We start from the raw sequence: 12,496 nt of genomic DNA on the forward strand, positions 1-12,496 counted from the left end.
TCCTGGCATAGCACTTCCGTTACACCAAGATTGGTTCGAGTAAGGGATGAAGTAAATTAAATCAGGAGGAGATTCACTTTTGGGTAAGTCTTTTATCACCTTCCCAACTGAAAGTATTGTTAGATTTGATATTTTGTGGTGTCCTATAAGACTTCGTTTTGACCACGTTTCGTCCATGTACTCTATGGGGTGAAATAAGCCCTCTGCGCATGGGTGCCGATCCCTATAGGGCAGCGGGGACATGTCTCCACCATCTTTTTACATGTCCCCACCATCTTTTTTCATTATTTTTATAACCTAAAAGGGAAAATATTAACCGAATGTCACAATTTTATTAGTCAGACGTTTAAAATCTATTGAAAGGAGAGGACAACATTTTTGTTTTATGGGAGGAAACCCCGACCAAGTAAACCCCATAGCTGTCAAGCTGAAATAAAAAATCTCAACCTCTTGCTAAATATGTGCTTTGTGGGGCACATATTTACTAATCTAATTGTATCAAAAGCTGTTGTAGCTTCGCCGTTTATTCGAGATGCTCCAAGTTCCACACAAGAACTTGGAAAGCTAGGCCTATATACACTAAAAGGTTTCTGGGAAATTCAAGCATATGTAGGCTACCTGAATCTTTATTCTAAAGAGTCTTTGCCTCAGGCTGCATCAAAACTGAAACCAATTTGTCCAACCAGATTGCTCACACGTGCAGCTGCTGTAAAAGCAGTGCTTGATGATTCTAACGTCAGTATAATAATAAGTCAATATTGGAAGCCTTGGAAGCAGCCGTGAGTCAATTTGATTAAAATGTAGCAACAACTGCAATTTGGCTTTTGAAACCTTTTTCTCGTGGGTCAAGTGTGCTTAAGTTATTAGCGGCATTGTCTGTCATTCAGTAAATGGAACGTTTTAACAAAGCCTTGCAGGGTTGCACGGTGACTGTGGCTGGCATGCTTGAAGGTGCTAAACTTTGTAGTAGGCCTACTGCTCCGCCATCTACGCAATGAAGAAGAATTTCATCGTGTCTTTGTAAATGCTGAGAGGCTAATGGAAGATTGCAATCCTGAGTCATTGAAACTGTCACGTCCCAAAAAGATCCCAAATCGTCTTCAGCATGGACATGGCTAACTTCCTCAACTTTCAAACACCAGAGACGAAATATCGGTCAAAGTATTTTGCAGTCATTGACAGCGCCCAGCAAAATCTTACTGACTATTTCAAGTCGACCGTTCTAGAGCACTACGAAATTCTACAAGAATCACTCTTTAGTGGAAAGATACAATTACATGTGGTAGACGATTATTCTGAGTTCTCTGTTGCACAAGAATTAAGTTATGCTTCTTTCGAAAGCAGTACAATGGAAAGTGGGTGGAAGATTTTTGAATGATAGGCTATTCAAGAAGAAGCCATCCGCTGGTCGGCAAATGTTTCCGAAAGTGGAACTTTTTGTGCGACTTTTGCTCATTTCACCAGCCAGCTAGTGTTCAGCTGAACGGTCATTTTCAACTTTGCGACGTGTCAAAACTTGGTTACGATCTACCATGACACAGAAACGACTAAATCATGCAATGGCACAACAAGGTTTTGAATTCGATCAACCTTCGTGACCTCTCCAAGGACTTCGTTTTTAATTCGCCGGAGACTCGTTGTCGAGTGTTGAGACGTCTGCTGTCCAATGCTGGCACTGACAATTAAAATATATACACATCGCATCAGACTTGTACCTACTGTATTAGTTTGTTTGTCAGAACAGACCCCTATCTTTCTAGCTCGCTTCGCTCGTCGCCCCTTCTTACCTTTCCTAGTAAATGTCCCCACCAATTTTAGAGAGCGATCGGCGCCCATGCCTCTGGGGGTCACTTTGATGACATCTTACATCACCTTTCCACACGAAAATATTGTTAGATTTGATATTTTTGTTATGCCCTGACATAAGACTTCGCTTTGACCAAGTTTGGTCCATGTACCTTGTGGGGTGAAATAAACTTTCCGAGGGGGTCACATTAAGGGGGTCATTTTGAAGGCATCTTACATCACCTTTCCACCCGAAAATATTGTTAGATTTGATATTTTTGTGATGTCCTGACATAAGACTTCGTTTTGACCAACTTTGGTCCATGTACCTTGTGGGGTGAAATAAACCTTCCGAGGGGGTCACATTAAGGGGGTCATTTTAAAGGCATCTTACATCACCTTTCCACCCGAAAATATTGTTAGATTTGATATTTTTGTGATGTCCTGACATAAGACTTCGTTTTGACCAACTTTGGTCCATGTACCTTGTGGGGTGAAATTAACCCCCTAGGGGTCAGTTTGGGGAGGTCTTACATCATCTTTCCATCCGAAAATATTGTTTGATTTGATATTTTTGTGATGTCCTGACATAAGACTTCGTTTTGATCAAGTTTGGTCCATGTACTTCATGGGTTGAAATAAACTTTCCGAGGGGGTCACATTAAAGGGGGTCATTTTGAAGGCATCTTACATCACCTTTCCACCCGAAAATATTGTTAGATTTGATATTTTTGTGATGTCCTGACATAAGACTTCGTTTTGACCAACTTTGGTCCATGTACCTTATGGGGTGAAATTAACCCTCCGGGGGTCACTTTGGGGTGGTCTTACATCACCTTTCCACCAAAAAATATTGTTAGATTTGATATTTTTGTGATGTCCTGACATAGAACTTCGTTTTGACCAAGTTTGGTCCATGTACCCTATGGGGTAAAATAACCCCCCTTTTGGGGCTTTTTAGGGGGCTCTAGGGTGCAGACCCACCCGGTAGGGTCAATCTTCCATACTTTTTGTGAGTGATATGGTTGACCCCAGTAACTTCAAGGGGTCAAACCTTTTGTACTTTATGGGGTGAAATCTTCTGTCGCAGGCTCCCGGTCTATTACATTCTTTCTTTGAATTAAAACAGGGGTCACCAACCTTTTTTGCATGCGGGCCACTTTGGCACTAAGGAGAGCTGTGGCGTGCTGCACTAATAAAATGTTAGGTAGGTTGACTCTTATGCTAAAAAAGAACGCATTTCGTACCCAGTATCCACCGTTACATGTTGTTCATATTTATGTTAGAATACTGCAGCAACAAAATTAATCGAACAACGCTACTGCCAGGTCAAGCTCCTTTTTCAACACTTTTGACTTTTTTTTAACAATGCCTAATAAACGAGGCCACTTGTTTTGATGTCCTGACATCGCCTCGCACTTATAGCAAGGCGATCGGTTTCATCAGAATATTCATCGCCAAACAAGAGTGGTGTTGTCACTTCGCTTCACAAAAAATATCTTGCCATTAACAGTTTCAGTGAACATGGAAATGTTTGACACATCGGAATAAAGGCAACAATAGTGACCTACAAACATATCAGCAAAAAATAGGCTCCAATAACAGGGAAAAAGAAACCATGCACCATGAAACAAATGCTTGTAGAAATCACCCAAAAATCGTAATTCTATCGTAATTCATGAACAGTCTTCCCTTTAAAAAAGCAATGAGTTGGTTTTTCATCCTTTTTGTGAGAGTCTATAAAACCGTCTTTCTTTTGTTATAGACAACTGTCACTTGCGATGCTTATCAGCGTGGCAAGAATTTGTTGATTAATAACATTTTGCAGAACTTACTTCGGCAGTAGATATACTAAAATTGGAACGATACAGAGAAGATTAGCATGGCCCCTGCGCAAGGATGACACGCGAAATCATGAAGCGTTCTATATTTCTTTAAAAAAAGAAGAAAAAAAACATTTTGCAGTACTAAGCTAAATATTTTTATAATAGGCTACAATCAGAAAAAGTCTTTAAATTTATATATAATATTTTGCCAATTTATTATAAATTGAGTTGGCACACCGACCTATTTTGCCAACAAAAACTTGCATAAAGAGAACACTGATCGTGAAACATAATAATGGTGAAGCGCACACTAGTGTTTACATGACATTTGCAAACTTAAAATAAACAATCCTATGCTCGACATTTTCGAAATTCGAAAACAGACGTTTTAATCAACCACTGGGACAGTGTGGCTGGACATCGCATTGGAATAGCTTTAAGCAACCCCCACCTAGAACTATAATCTGCTTGGTCGGTCGGTGGAATCGTATGCAAGCGAAAATATGCTTCCCGGAAAGTATTTTTTGCCTTCGTGCTCTTTAACTCCTCAAGAAAAGTATTTTTGGTTATACTTGTACGCTGATACCTTCCGCGGGCCGCAGCGATACAGCGTGGCGGGCCGCCATTTGGTGACCCGTGAATTAAAAGATTGCCTTTGTTCAATTCACCAAAGATATCAGCCAGATAGCACAGCTGGGAAAACCACTGTTGGTCAGAGAAGTATTCAGCCAAGTCGGACTTCTTTTCTATCAGAAAAACATGGACAGCCTCACGAGGTTCGACCAGGCGGGTTATCACTTTGCCACGAAACAGCCATCGTACTTCTGTGTGGTGCAGTAATGTTTCGTATCTTTCTTCCATCTCCTTGCACAGTTCCTTGAAAAGACGGATGTTCAATTTCTTCGCTTTTATAAAGTTCACAACCTTCACTGTTTCCAAATCGGGTCTCGTTACCCCCCCAAAATAGGCAAATTACAGGCTGGGGGTAATTTACCCACAGGTTGGGAACTACTGATTTAAAAGCACAATAGTGCAAACTCATCAAGTTTGCTTTTTAATACAAAGCTGAACATGAAAAGGCCTCGTGACAGGCTACTGATGGCATCACACTGCCTGGCAAAAATGCTTTAGTTGCCTCACATCCGGGCCTCACACCCTTATACAATGCTAATTCTACGCTAATGGACTATCAAAACAACTAACTACACTACGTAGGCTATTGGCATGACAAAAATACGTTTTTTATGTCATAAATAATTTTGCTTTAGGAAATGAGTTGCTGTTATTGGCCGAATGGAAACGCCGGTTCTGAACTATCATTTGGAACCATCAACGTCAAGCTTGTAGACGAAGTTGAGGCTTGGAGTCATTGCAAAGTGCGACGGTTTGATGTGTCGAAGAAGAATAAGAAGGTAAGTTAGGCTACTTCATTTTAAATACGGTACCGTACTTCTCTTATGAACTAAGCATGTCTGCTTTGCAAGTTTTATAACCTTCCTCAATTGAACATTTATTATGATACCGGTATATATTTATGATCAACAAATCGATTTCAAGACCGAGACACTTACTTTAGTGGGTGCAGCTAATTCAGGGATGGAGGAACCATTTTAAAAGTAGGTGGGCCCAAAGGCGTAGCAGTCAAAGTTAATCAAACTTCTGGGGGGCTTCACCCCCCAGACCCCCCACAACATTGCTGCATTCCTAATACTTCAAATCGCTTATACATTGTGTTTTCATGATTGCCTTTTATGCCAACCAGCGAAAAATTTCCATTTTTGGGTCCGATTTGGCCAAATAAATTACAAAATTGTTAAATTGCTCTATAGCGCTGTACAAAATATGGCGATGTACACACAAATAAAAAGGCAATATACAGTTATACACACACAGTTATAATACCAACCTGGGAGAAATAATCTGCAGCATTACACAGTAGGCCGACGTGCATGCACTGCATAGTATGTAGGCTAATGATATCATTGATTTAACCTTGGAGAACAATTAGATTGATTTATAGATTACCACACGCAACCACACCCACACGTGCTTCCCATCAACAGTGGGCTCAACAGAAAAGTTTGAAAATTAGATTTCATCATTGAGCTATCGAAGATAACACAGCAAACAAAAAAATTTTTTTTAAAGGCACGGCATGTGAGAGTCATTTTAGGGTATTTCGAGGCCCCTGATTCCGAAAATGCACTTTTTTTGAATTGGCTCCAGTATTTAAGATTGCCTACAGCAAAAACATTTTTTTTGCTATTTTGAGCCCCTATAGATTTAACATCGTGTCGTTTATTACATAGACAAAACTGAAAGTAATCCTGAAAGCACATTTCTGAGTTGTATAAACGCCATTTGAAATCAATCACCTTAATATACTTGTTGACTTCAACAATATCAGACTTACTAACTAAGCTACTAAGTACAAATAAAATACATACATTGTTTTGCTTAACAAACTAGACGAATAAGCAAAACAAAGCTATCGATGAACAAACGCAACTCTTTATTATGGTAGCCTTACTATAGGCCTACTGAGCAACCCCCATCAAGGTACGAAGTCCATTTATACCGTAGGCCTATCAATAAAGTAGCTGCTTAAAATTTTATCCTTGTTACGGAAGAATGTAATCTTAGTTCGAAATTCAATTCCTGGTAGTTTCGAAAATTCGAAAAAACTAAGTGCATTTTTGGAATCAGGGCCCTGAAATAGGTCTACTCTGAAATGACTCTCACCTTTTGTGTCAAAATTGTTTTGTTGGCCTGTGTAATCAAACTAGTGCGTATTAAATGAGTGAAGAGCTTTTTTATGGAAATCCTTCCCTAATTTGCTGTTTTCACTACCTTTTCAAAGAAATTTGGCTTTCAAAAGTGGGTGGGCCAGGCCTACCCAGAAAATAAAGTAGGTGGGCCCAGGCCCACGAGGCCCACGTGGTTTCTCCATCCCTGGCAGCTATAGGAAAACTCCAAAGATATCAAATAGTTAAAAAAAAGGGAAAATGAAGAGCTGAAGTTCTAAAATAGACTTCGTTGTATGCTTAGTTGTCTGCTTAGATATGCAAACACTAACAGGCTAACGGATAAACATAAAGCAATAGAATGAGATGTCCCACACCACAGATTATACAGATGCATTTCACTTTGATTCTCTTTGTTTTTGTTCTTGACCGACACAGCAAAAAACAACACAAGCTAAACGAAGCAGAAATCCAAAAAAATGGTAGAAGCGACAAAGCTTGAATGCTGTGACGTGGTCTGCTTGAGATTGAAATAACATAAAAAAATAAGATTAAAATTTGGCACTGTCGCAACATTTTTCATAGTATAGCTTACTCTCTTTCTACTGTACTTGTTTAGTGGTCCAGACTATTTCAATATTTGCGAAAAAATGTAGTAAAATACAACATTACAGTATGTTACTAAAGTTTACCCAACCAAAACACAGATATCTTAATTTATTGACTTTCTGTCTAGTTTCAAGTGACACAAATTCATTATGAAAACTGGTCAAACTTTGGCGAACCACCTAGTGGTGAAGATATTCTTCACATCGTCAATGACGCAAAGAATCTTAGCAGCAATCTTCCTGAGGGTAACATGTTGGTCCACTGCAGGTGAGTAATCTTCGCATTCATCACACCAGTCAACAAGATTTGTTTCTGAATGAAATAATAGCTTCAAAACTTTTTTTATTGATTGCAAAGTTGAAGTCGACTTTTTTTAATTAGGTCCGGATTTATACAATTTACAATTTGAATTTATCGATGGCACTGTTTATTAAAAATTTGTTCTGAAAGACTTGTCCTATTAGCGCGTCGTCATTGTCATTGTTTTAATTGTATCAGTTCGCTATGACATCACAATGGTTTAATTATGACATCAATATAGAGTTTTTTCTCAATGATTGGATGGGCCAAAATAACCATAGATTGGACACAAGATATGCAAACAAAAAAAACGAGGGAAACTGAAACGAAAATGGCGGATGACATTGAAGAGAAGATTGGCATCACCTGGATGAGAACAGGGAAAGACAGAATGGTGTGGAAGCATTGGTGGAGGCCATCTGCCAGCAGTGGTATGACTGGCTGGTGATGATTCTGATGATCGGACTTGTCTCTCTGGGCCTGAGTTTTGCAGATACTGTTATTGTTTTAAGCGTTTGAGGCCGCCACAGATCACGTTGTTTGATTCAGGCACAGCAGCAAGTGGGTTGTGTTTTTATCGAGCGCATTGTAGTACACATATCCACATTGGGGTTGTTAGGCTACATGGAACATTGATCGATAATGTGGTGTTCAGCCTAAAAATCTGAGCCACATGCACAAGATGATGAGTCTAAGAGGCCCCATTTGGACATGTTATTGTTGAAACGGCCCACGCCAGTTCGTAAGCGATTGAGCTTCACCCATTCCTTCTCGGGTAGTTCTGCTCCGGGTGGGGCATTGATAGGATTGTGAATTAATTTGATTTCACCACTTCTTTCCATTCACTGTTCTAAACTCCGGAGATATTAAAGTTGGAGTTGTTGATATGAGCTGCAGAATGGCGAAAAAAGGGGCATCAAGATTTTATAAGTTGCCACAACGTCACCTGAACAAAGTCCGAAAAGAAGTTCCACGACTGGAAAAAACGTTACAACAGAGTAGGTATTCCAGCAAGCTTTAGCAAACTAAAAACTGCAACAACCCAATGACAACCTCAACAGTTTACTAGTGCAAATGACAAAATGGTTGTATTCTCATCACACTCCACACATCTGGTATGGTTGACACAACAACAAAAAAGAAACCGGAAACTGTTAGGCTACCTTCTGCTGTATAACAAAATTAACTGCGGTGTTGATGTTTTGCTGACCAGATGAAAGCAGTTAGGCCTAGGCCTATTCAGTGGAGACCGTTAGCTGTCTTTTACAATATGTTGCTGTTGGACCTTGCTTGTATCAACGTCTATGTGTTGTACAAAAAGAAATGTGGCAAAGATATCGAGAAAGAAGTTTATGCTTCAGCTCGTTACTATTAGGCCTACTCAATAAAGTTCATGATCATGAAAAGACAGCTACACCATTGCCATAGTTTTTCCTCTGCTTTTCAATCATTTTTATTAAAATTCGACGATGGACGGAAGCAGAAAAGAAAAGAAAGTCAAATGAATGTGAACTGTACACAAACAAGTTGCAAAAATGTGTTATGGATGCTGTAGGTTAGCTTTTGGAAAGTGTACAAGCTATGTGAAAGTTGAATGTGTGAATTGTGTAAAGGGCTGTTAATTCCTTTGTTTTTGTATGCTTTTGAACGGCTGCTTGTGTATACGTCACCAGCGCATGATGAAAACTACCATCTGTTATATTTTTAGCTCATTTATAAGTCAATTGTTTTCATTCGGTTTCAATATTCATGTTAGTTTTTGTTGCACAATGCTTTGAGAAAATTTTCTCTATGCGTTTAAAAAGCAGGCTGAAGGCCTATAAGCAAATCGGAGATTGGACTTATGCAGTAGCCTATATTTCAGAAATTAAAGTAGGCTATAATGATAGAGCTTACAGCAAATCAAGGCCACACCTACATAAATTTATGTGATTACTAGTATATAGGCTATGCATATATGGCTCTCTGTGACCTTTATGCATTTGCCGTTTGTGTATTATTTCGTTGTTTTTGTTTTGGATATGGACAACTTTGTCAGACGCAAATAAATAATAATAATATAGCTTACAATAGGCCTACTACAAACGCTAAAAGAAACTTATAGCACAAAATAAAGATAAAAAAATCTTCTTTACAGACAAACGGTCAGTTTGATTGCTTGCGTTAATTACAGTATAGGATGTCCACAACGCGGTAATTTTAGTGTTACATGTTTCAGTGACGGCTTGAAGCAGACTGGGGTGTTTTGTGCTTTGTTGAACCTCATCGAGAGATGGAATGTAGAACAGAAGGTCGATGTCTTTCGAGCAGTCAAGGACTTGAGAGACATGAGACCAGGACTTGTATCTTCTGTGGTGAGTAGGCTAACAATCTAATCTGATATTTGCAATGTTTGATTGGTTTGGTGGTTGATTGATTCAATCTTTATTCTCGGACTGGGAAAACTTCTATGAGAGCTTAATTCTGAGCTGATAGTTTCGTATTTTTTGTAGAGGCTATGTCTTTGAACGACGACGCAGGCCCGGTCATCGAGATTGGCAGAGTAAAGTTACTGCTTGTTGTTTAAGTGTTGATTGTGAAGTAGGCTATTCTATCAGTTTGGTGCCACTGAGTCGAGAGCAGTCATTGAAGTGCGTTGTTCGAGCGTACACCCCTAGAGTAGAACCAGCGCTGCTTGTGTTCTTAGTGCTTGTTTGACATTTATTGATTGTGTAAACTGTAGGCTAATGAGCTAAAGACCTGTCTTTTGACAGGAAAAGGATTTGCAACAACTAGCTTTCTGGCACCTTTAAGACATCATATACCTCACATTTTGCATTGCAGTTAGAGTTAAAATGCGATGCAGACTACAGTACTTTTGATGTTAGGTTACGCTGTTTAGTTTGCGACTAGAAGGTTTTTTGCATTTTTATTAACAACGTAGTTTGATTATTCATTTGAGCACTAACTGATTAACTATTGTTTTCAGGAACTGTATCAGCTTTGTTACACCACAATGAAAGCTCACCTTGCAGCCTTTGACCTCTATGACAACTTTCGATGAAAGAATCAAGTCCGTAGGCCTACTCAACTTTTTTCATGAAACTTTTGCAGACAATTTTCAAGCTGTTCGTTGAAACGTATTTTTGAACTTCTAATGCAATAGACTTACAGTATGTAACCTTTTTATATTAGCAAAGCTGCTTAAGTTATAAGAAATGTTTGTATATTTTTTAATGTCAAGCTATCACAACTCAGGTAAATTCAAAGTGATGTTAATTTGTTTATCAGTAAATGCACTTTATGCTTTCATAGCCTAATCGTCACCAGGCCTATCAATCTTGAAACCTTAAAAAGATAGCTTGATTGCAAATGCCACTGTGTGTAGTTATACTCCAAAGAACTGACTGCTTTATTTCTGCTGTGTGATTAGTGGCACGCCCAAGAAAGAAGAGGTTAGAACTTCCACTGTACAGTAGCTTGATATTAAAAATCAATTCAATCTATACTCTCGTTTATTATACTGTAGTCTGTAAACGTCGATGTTTTATAATTTATAAGTTTGATTACGTTGTTCTTTGCTGTCCTATTTATTTTTCAACCAAATCAAGGATAGAGAAAACTTTTGAAATAACGTTTGTGAAATCTAAAATTCCGTCTGTGACAAGAAATGACATTGAGAAACAAATCTAATCAGAGCTTGCTACCGTAATTGTGCATATGTCACTTTCTATATGGTATTATTAATTGTTCAACGATTTAATCGAGTTTTTTTTAAAGCGAATCACCTAATTCAACTTTGTACAATGTAGGTGAATAATGTAGGTATATCTATCACTCGGGGACAAAAATGTTTCTGAAATTTAGAAGTTTTCCCAAAACTTAGCCCAAGCTTAAAATCACCTAAAACCATTGAAATAAAAATTAAAAGATAAAAATTTACCATGAAAGGGATACGTAGGACACTTTTATTTAGCCTACTGAATCTATTTGACTCTCTCTTCTAAAGAGATTTCTATCTACAATAATGTAAAAAGTCCATTTTAAATAAATATTGTGAAATCGTATGTTTCATCCTCTTTAATCTAGGTCAGCTTAATTACTTTTTCTGCAGGCTAATGGCAGTGATTTTTAAATTATTTCACAGGTTTTAAATAGCTTACATGTCTGTTTGCATAATTTCCCCCTGATCTTGCTTAGCTCTGGCGTAGCCCAGTGGGGTACGCAGAAAATTTTCAGGAGAGGTGAAAACAAAATGCATGTAACCATGCATGTTAAACAATAGTAACCTATTTTTATTTCACAGTAGAAACGAAAATAGGCTTATGACAGGTCACAAAACGTAAACCTAGACATATGATAGAAGCAAAATTTTAGATCTACGGAGTCTTGTTTGAAGCACTCTCGGGATTTTACATCATGAAGATGCGAAAACACATCCACTTTTGGCTTATCCGCCACACTAGAAGGTTAGCCTACCGTAGCTTACGTTTTCTTCTGATTTTAGATGTATGGTAATTTTATTTGTAATATAAGAGTAGGTTACACTAGTGAAGTTGGTTTTTCAATTGAAGATTTTTTGTTTGAAGCAAGCTTGTAGCGAGGTTTTTGGTTGTCAAATATTCTTGTCTGTAAATTATTCTATCCACTAGGTAGGCTACAACTGAATAGAGAACGCAGTGGTTGAAGTTGTATTTCGGCTGCGTAACCAAGTGGTGAGAACGTCTGCACGGCGTTCGAAAGGACCTGAGTTCGACACCGCTCCAGATCACGCGGCTGTGTCTAGGCAGACACTTAATCCCAATTCAAACAAGGGGAGCAGCTGACTCGAAGGCTATATGTCAGTGTCACACGTAATGATAAATCAGTGTATAATTCACTTATATTATATATAGGTAGGACATGACTAGTTGTGAGCAGGACTGTGGAGTCGGAGGAGTTTCGGCGTGTCCAGAGTCGGAGTCGTTAAAAAAGGCCGACTCCGGCTTGATAGGTTAAAATACGATGAAGGATGAATAATTAAATTGTGTTTGCAAACTTTTTTCAAAACATTGGTTCTTTTTACTGCGCTCTAACACTTTACTAGAAATGATAAGTGTTTTTTCTTGTCAGGTTTTTTGAAAGTTTCCGTTTCAAGTTCGATCACAACTTCACTGAAATTGAATTTTTGAAAACGAAAAAGGACAATAATTAATTAAACTACCATTCAACGTTTTATAAGTAGAGAAAACTTTTTCTCAAACCGTAGAAAAT

General features: G+C 38.4%; 1 protein-coding gene and 1 non-coding gene across 2 annotated transcripts in view; both read left to right on the forward strand.

Moving 5' to 3' along the window:
* The window catches only part of LOC145770887 (uncharacterized), a 60,411-nt gene extending 48,711 nt beyond the window's left edge, over positions 1 to 11,700 (forward strand). The window contains exons 33-36 of the mRNA XM_082582630.1: positions 4,880 to 5,023; positions 7,092 to 7,231; positions 9,483 to 9,618; positions 10,233 to 11,700. Coding sequence (XP_082438756.1) covers positions 4,880 to 5,023; positions 7,092 to 7,231; positions 9,483 to 9,618; positions 10,233 to 10,307 — 495 coding nt within the window. The 3' untranslated portion in view covers positions 10,308 to 11,700. The remainder of the gene's footprint in view (positions 1 to 4,879; positions 5,024 to 7,091; positions 7,232 to 9,482; positions 9,619 to 10,232) is intronic.
* LOC145771453 (U6 spliceosomal RNA) lies at positions 3,617 to 3,719 on the forward strand. Its single transcript, XR_014289237.1, has one exon. It is a non-coding gene; the product is annotated as a U6 spliceosomal RNA (small nuclear RNA).
* Positions 11,701 to 12,496: the final 796 nt, after the last annotated feature.

Source organism: Aplidium turbinatum, chromosome 5 (assembly GCF_918807975.1).
Source record: "Aplidium turbinatum chromosome 5, kaAplTurb1.1, whole genome shotgun sequence".
NCBI lineage: Eukaryota > Metazoa > Chordata > Ascidiacea > Aplousobranchia > Polyclinidae > Aplidium > Aplidium turbinatum.